The sequence below is a fragment of the Chrysochloris asiatica genome, unplaced genomic scaffold (genome assembly GCF_000296735.1).
Source record: "Chrysochloris asiatica unplaced genomic scaffold, ChrAsi1.0 scaffold00114, whole genome shotgun sequence".
NCBI lineage: Eukaryota > Metazoa > Chordata > Mammalia > Afrosoricida > Chrysochloridae > Chrysochloris > Chrysochloris asiatica.
In genome coordinates, this window is record NW_006408632.1 from 1,102,125 (window position 1) to 1,110,190 (window position 8,066).

General features: G+C 37.5%; 1 protein-coding gene across 3 annotated transcripts in view; it reads right to left on the reverse strand.

Moving 5' to 3' along the window:
• Positions 1-8,066, reverse strand: part of CCDC88A (coiled-coil domain containing 88A) — a 171,485-nt gene that overhangs the window by 84,596 nt on the left and 78,823 nt on the right. For all 3 annotated transcript variants that reach the window (XM_006868012.1, XM_006868013.1, XM_006868011.1), the window contains exons 9-10: positions 4,563-4,644; positions 2,160-2,318 (exon numbers count right to left, since the gene is read on the reverse strand). In XM_006868012.1, the coding sequence (XP_006868074.1) occupies positions 2,160-2,318; positions 4,563-4,644 (241 nt within the window). The remainder of the gene's footprint in view (positions 1-2,159; positions 2,319-4,562; positions 4,645-8,066) is intronic.

An 8,066-nucleotide genomic window follows, 5' to 3' on the forward strand; every position in this document is an offset into this window, starting at 1 on the left:
TGATGGTGTCTTCCACAGTCAGAAGATATGGAGCTTTTCCATCGTTTCTTTCCACAGATGTAGTCAATTTGATGTCTATGTATTCCATCTGGTGAAGTCCATGTGTACAGTAGTCTCTTATGCTGTCTAAAGAAGGTATTTGAAATGAACAAATCATTGATTTTGCAGAATTATATCATACATTCTCCAGCATCATTTCTATCACCAAGGCCGTATTTTCTAACTACTGATCCTTCCTCTTTGCTCTCAACCTTCACATTCCAGTCACCAATAATGATCAATACATCTTCATTGCATGTTTGATCAATTTCAGATTGAAGAAGTTAACAGAATTCTTCAATTTCATCCTCACTGGCTTTAGTGGTTGGTGTGTAAATTTGAATAATAGTGTTATTAACTGGGCTTCCCTGTAGCCGCATGGATATTATCCTATCACAGACAGCATTGTACCTCATGACTGATCTAGGTATATTCTTTTTGTCGATGAATGCGACACCATTCCTCTTCAAGATGTAATTTCCGACATAGTAAACCATGCGGTCATCAGATTCAAAATGGCCAAAACTAGTCCATTTCAGCTCACTAATGCCTAAAATATTGAGGTTTATGCGTTCCATTTCATTTTTGACAACTTCCAAGTTTCCCAGATTCATACTTTGTACATTCCATGTTCTGATTTTCAATGGATGTTTACAGCTGTTTCTCTTCATTTTGAGTTGTGTCCCATCAGTAAATGATGGTCCCATGGGCTTTACTCCATTCGCTTCATCACGGTCAACTCTACTTTGAGGAGGCAGCTCTTCCCCAGTTGCATTTTGAGTGCCTTCCAACCTGAGGGGCTCATTTTCCGGCACTATATCTCAAAGTGTTTCTCTGGTATTCATAAGGTTTTCAGTGACTAAATACATTTGGAAGTTGTTCGTTACTCCTTCCTAGTCTGTCTTCATCTGGAAGCTCATCTGAAACCTGTCCACTATGGGTGACCCTGCTGGTATTTAAAATATCGGTGGCATAGCTTTCAGAATCACAGCAACTCTCAAACCACCACAGTACACAACAAACTGACAGATGAGTGGTGTACCCAATGGATCTGCATAAGAAAAAACCTGGTAATCTGCTACCATACTAATTTTCCTTATTGTTCAGTGCTATCAAGTCAATTCCAACTCTTAGTTACCTTGTATATGGTTTCCAAGGAATGGCTAGTGGGTTTGAACCACCGACCTTGTAGTTAGTAGTCCAGTACTTATCCTACAGCACCACATCAGGACTCTTCCATAAAGACTGTTGTTAAGTTCAGTCAGTCGGTTGGTTCCGACTCATAGCAATTCTGTACAGGATTTCCAAGGAGCAGCTGCTTGAATTTGAACCACCAATCCTGCGGTTCAAATCGACCTTATGAGCGATTGCTTATCCTACAGCGCCATACCAGGACTCCATCCACAAAGATTACAGCCCTGGAAATCCTATGGAGCAGTTCCACTCAGTTCTATAGAGTCTCTACGAGTCAGAATAGACTCCACAGCACACAACAACATGCATGTGGATGTGAATACATCTGGGACTATGGTGTTCTTTGTTACATTAGTTAATTAGGCCATATGAGTACAGGGTGTGTCTTAAATCACCTCACATTTGAGATCTAAAAGGAGATTAGTTGTATAACCAAGTAAGCAGGAATGGGAAAATAGATTTCTCATGGTGTTCTCCAAGGAGCACCAAGAAGCAACTGAGACAAAGATGTTCCATCCAGAGTGGACTGAGAGAGCCTTCTGCTTAGAGTTACCACCTAAATTCGGATATAGCGCTACAGAATAAGCATTGGACTATACTAACTGCAAGATCAGCTGTTCAAACTTACCAGTCACTCTTCAGAAACCCTATACAGGGTCGCTACAAATCGGAACTGACTCAATGATACTCAACAACAGCAAATTATGAGAAAATACATTTCTGTTCACTAATGTAACCCACTTGTGGTATGTGTTATAACAGCATAGATAATCAAGACACTTACCTGCCATAAAATAAATACCTCAATTATTTACTGCTCGCTCAGCATTTCAAGAGTTTCTTACAATTATTACGTCTTAATGCATTTTTAAATCAACACTTTTAAAGACAAAATATTATGTGACTGTTTAAATTATGCAACATACCTCAACTCTTGCCTTATAAAATTCAATATCATGTAACCTCTCTTTATATCTGCTGACTTCACTTTCAAGCTTATCAACTCTGATCGCCTTCTCTCGAAGTGCATCTAATTCATCTCGGTACATTCTAGCAGAACGAGCATCCGAAAGCAAATTCATGTTCTGAATATAAATGAATATAACAAGTAAATATATTATTTTATATTTTCAAATTGAGATTCCTAGGCCGCATGAGTAAACACATTTATTTTAAAAACTTGAATTTTACACTTTGAAATTTATGGTATATAATTATACTTCAATAAAATGTTTTAAAAACGAGGTGATATACAGTGAAATAAGACAGCTGAAAAAAGAAAAATATTGGATGATCCCACTCACACAAAACATCTACAACTGACAAATGCATAGCAGTTATCAGGACAAGGGAAAAGATGGAATCATTGGGTAACACAGTGATTCTGTAAAAGGTGATGGCAAAATTTGGAAATGCATAGTGATTACAGTTGCAGAACTTGATGGAAGTAATTAATGTTACTGAACTGTATATGAGAAAGATGTTGAGATGGCAACATTTTGTTTTCATTAATATGCAAGGAGGCTTCAAAAAGTTTCTGAAAATAAAATTAAAATTGATAATGGACAGTGGAATTTCTGCACAAAATTTCTGAAGTCCCCTTGCATACTTACCACTATATAAATGAAAAATACATTTTACTTTAAAATGTGGAGGCACAAAGCCTTTTTTGACCTAAGAATATAAAGTATTTTCAAAATATTCAATAAATACATATTTTTAAAATATACATATATGTATATATATACACATTGTTGTTGTTAAGTGCCATTGAGTCGATTCTGACCCATAGTGACCCTGTATAGGGTTTCTGAGGAGCAGCTGGTGGGTTTGAACTGCCAACCTTGTGGTTCAAACGAACCTTATGGTCCAGTGCTTTATCCTGCAGTGCCAAACAAGGACTCCATATATACACATATACATATATATATATTTATAAACTTATATATAACATGTTTGGTAAGGTGGAAGGTCAGAGAAAAAGAGGAAGACCCCCAGCGAGATGGATTGGCAAAGTGGCAGCATCAATGGGCTCAAGTGTGGCAACAACTGAGGTTGGCGCAGGATCGGGCAGTGTTTCGTTCTGTTGTGCACAGGGTCACTATAAGTTGGTAACAACTTGATGGCACCTAACAACAACAACATCAACATCAGAAATGTACAGAACATTTAGGCTATTTAAGTTACCCCTTTCTTAACACAATCAGTTTCAAGTTATTGAAGACTCATTCATCTATGAAAACCCCAGGTTTATGATCTTACAAATGGAGTATTCCTGTATTTAAAAATGGTAGGTTACGGCAAATAAAGGGGAGAAACAATTATGCAACCTTACCCCAATCCTCACCACTTATGTGTTAAAGAAGAGTTCATGCTATATGCACAAATGAAAACAATACATTACAAAAAATTAACCAAAATGTGGTTTTGGTTTTTTTTAATGATGAAAAAACGTAGTTTTCGTGAAGTAAAAAAAAAATGTTGTAATGTTATTTAATAGAAAAGGTGTTAAAAAAAAAATCAGAAAAGCACAGTCACATATAAGGATAGTTAGTCATATTATGAGAGACCCAAGGAGATTTTGTGTGTGTGTATATATATATATTTGTTGTTGTTGTTAAGTGCCATCGAGTCGGGTCCGACCCATAGCGACCCTGTATAGGGTTTCCGAGGGTGTAAATCTTTACGGGAGTAGAAAGCCTCATCTTTCTCCCGCGGAGCGGCTGGTAGTTTCGAACCGCTGACCTTACGGTTCGCAGCCGGATTCGTAACCACTACGCTACCAGAGCTCCATATATATAAATATATAGCTCCATATATATATATATAAAATATATTCACCACATAGAGTTTAAAGTACAAGTGTTACAGTTTTCAAGGCCAAATGACACACCTACACAAAAACAGTAACTTGGAAAATATCCTCAGTCTAAAAAGGTTCCTTTGAATATTTGAGGTAAAAAGTTTCAATATGGAACCCTGGTAACACATCAATGAACCCACCCAGCTGTTCTGAGGGAGAAAGGCCTGTCTGCTCCCATAAAGATTACATCTTAGAAAACTCAATGGGGAAGTTTACTTATCCTTCAGGGTCACACTGTGCCAAAGGAGGATATGACATCACCTAACAACAAAATTGGAATAGTACTGATATAAAGAGTCCAAAGACTTAGATTTCTAGTTTGGGCTCTGATATTATTAAAGAGACACTGGAAGGTCATCAGTAACCTCATATAAAGCATTAGGGAACGGTTATAAATTACAAGGAGAAGGTCAAGTTCCAGTTACTCCTTTGGTGTTCCTATATAATAAAAGCTCCAGATACATACCTCTTGTTGCAGCCTTTTTAGTTCTAGCTCCATCTGCTCAAGTTCTTGTTTGCAGTCCAACAACTGTTCAGTCTTTTCCTCCCTTAAAAGCAAAAGTATATTTGTTTTAAAAAATAAGCTTGCTACATTTGAAAACTATAATCATCTGCATTAATACAAGTATTATCATCACACAGTACCTAGTTGAACACAGTATTAACCATAATAGTGTTATATACATCTGTATGTGTTTCCAAAGGAGCCCTAATTGGTTAAGCATTGGGCTGCTAACTGAAAGGTTGGTGGTTCAAATCCACCAGTGACTCCTCAGGAGAAAGAGGAGGGAATCTGCTCCTGTACAGATTGACAGCATTGAAAACCCTATGAGATTGGGTTGCTCTGAGTTGGAATCGACTTGACAGCAGTGGGTAGATGGATTATGTTCTCAAATCACAAAGGCTTCTGTAATATTTTTAACACTGTATGCTTTCTGACTCCATATGTACAGTTTGTTGTTGTTGTTAAGTGCCCTTGAGTCAACTCCAACCTACAGCGACCCTGTAGAGGGTTTCCGAGGAGTAGCTTATAAGCTTGAACCACCGACATTGCAGTTCAGACGGCTTTGCAATCTGGCACATTAACCCACAGTGCTCCACCAGGACTCCTAACATAACACAGTTTTTGTTGTTGTTAAATGTCATCGAGTCAGTTCCAACTCACAGCGACCCTGTCTATAGGGCTTCCAAGGACCAGCTGGTGAGTGTGAGTCACTGATGTTGCAGTTCAAACCAATCTTGTGTTTCAGTGCTGTATACCACAGCACCACGCCAGGGCTCCCTATAGTAGCAGAGTTGTTGTTAAATGCCATCAAGTAGGTTCCGACTCATAGAGACCTTGTATAGGGTTTCTGACGAGTGGCTGGTGAGCTTGAACTGCCTAACTTACAGTTCAAATAGACTGTGCAGTCTAGCGCACGAACCTACATCACCACACCAGAAATCCGATTTAGAAACAGAAATATATACATACACTTTTGTGATGGTATCTACCTAGAAAATTTGTTTTTCTTATAAACACAGAGCTGTTAGAAACTATAAATCATGGGAAAATCATTTAGAAAATGTCTAAAATCAGAAATGATAAATAGAAGGATGTGATACATAACTGCCAGATGACTGGCACTGGATTCACATGCTATAATACAGAAATTGTAACTCAATTAGAAAAGAACATTTCTCATTTATTTATAAAAATTTGAAATATGTCACAATGATGTAATATATAGTAAAACCTCCCTAAATTGGTCTGTCACACATATGATATGATAGAAACCCCTTGAACTGGCTCAGCCTGTATGTAATATATAACTATGGTCTTATATCTTTGTAAGGTGTGTTTGAGACACCAGATTAGGTTTACAATGAAGGTGATGTATACTAGTCTTTGTAAACATGATATCACCTAACGTTTATCTTGTGAGACTAAAGTTAAAAATTCAAATATATAATCACTGAATTTTGGCCCATGCTTTCAGACAGGAGCAAAGACAAGAAATTCCTCTCCAGACTCTGATACTCTCCAAAAAGAAGACCCTCCAGAGGCTCAGAACGAGTCTCTGTCCACTGCCACTAACCTCAGACCCTAGCTGAGGGGACCCCTAGCTAAGGGGACCTGTCTCAAGTTCAACCCATCATCAAGCTTTCTTCAATAGACCTCTTGTAAAAGTCTAAAGATTGGCTAACTAACCAGTGGACTATGTAACTGTAACTGTTAATTCGGATGTTCTGGTGCTAAAATGAATGTCATAAAATCTTTCTTTCATGCCTTGCTTGGCATGACTATCTTGCAGTTAACTAAGTTCATGCTTGACAGGTACCTGACCATGTCCTTACATATGTTTAAGATAAAGTCCTATGCAACACCAACCCAAAGGGAAAGATACAAAGTGGCTATCAGCAATTTGCATAATTAAATGTCACCACTCAAACTCCCCTGTAATGTTCCACAAAGACTAAGGTTAATGACTAATATCTTCACGACTAACAAAGTACGGTGAGTTCCCTTTTTTGTTTTTAGGAATTAAAACTTCTTTTGTGAATGAAGTTCACAAAAATCTCTTATCTTTTTCCTAACTTCCTATGGTTTGTCTTTTCTTTTTTTTGTAACTGATCAAAATCTTTTACAACCTCTTCATATCACTTTTCAATTAGAAGATATTTATTATTTATTACAAACAATTATTGATTGCCATATGTTTAAATTTTATTTACTGTGATTTCAGTTAATAGTATTTAAATTTTTTATGCATATAGAACACCATTTCTTTTATAGATTCTCCCTTGGCTTCATGCAAAATTATTTACCACCTAGCAAGCAAATATATTCATCTATATTTCTTTTGGATTCCCTCATCATTTTATTTTATTATTTTTTAAGTTTTGTTGATTTTTGTGTATCTGAGGTATGAATTTAAATCATTTTTTTCCCCGAGTTATCTAGGACTCCCAATCTCACTAATATAATTAATTATATTAATTCCATTTTCCATTGATTTGTCAGTTCTCTCCACAGCAATGAAGCTTCCATCCACAGCTCCCCACTAAAACTATTTTCAAATGTCAACTGCCTTCTGATTGTGAAACCTAATGGATTACTTTCAGATACTTTTGAAGAAGTTAAGGTGTGGTGCTGTGGGATAAAGCACTGGACCGCAGGGTGGGCCTGAACCACAAGGTTGGCTGCTCAAACTCACCAGCCACTCCTTGGAAATTTCATACAAGGTCGCTGTAAGTCGGAACTGACTGGATGGCACTTAACAAAAACAACTCTATTCTTCTTCTTGACACTCTGTCTCTTTTTGCTGCTATCACTCCACTTGCTTAGGTCTGTTCCTTCTTCAAATAAATAATTATCTGACTGTGTTGCTGATTTCATATTTTCTGCCCATCTTTTGGCCATTACCAACCTTCTATTATCTGTGCAAGACACTTTGCTAACCACTTTACACTTTGCCAAATACGTAATTCTCCCAAGAGCCCTCTAAAGAAGTAGTAATTACAGCAGCTTATATTTATTGAACATTTATATATTAGACATTGTTCTAAGCACTTTGAATATTTATACCACACAATAACCCTATGGTAGGCACCAACTTCATACTGCTATCAATTCTTTCCCTATTTAACAGACTAGGAAACTGAGTAAACTTAGATTAAGTAACTTGGCCAAGGTAATTCAGGCAAGAGTTAGTGAGTCAGGATTCATACCAGGCAGAATGCCTCTAGAGCTCATGCACTTGATGATTTGCTGTTTCTCTCCAAAACACTTACTAGTTGTTGTTTTTGTTGTTGTCAAGTGCCATTGAGTCGGAACCGACTCATAGCGACCCCATGCACAGCAGAACAAATCAGTGTCCAATCCTGGGCCAACCTCACTGCTGCCGCCACACTTGACGCCATCAATGATGCCACCTGGCTGATCCATCTCGTTGGGGGTCTTCCTCTTTTTCTGTGACCCTCCACCTTA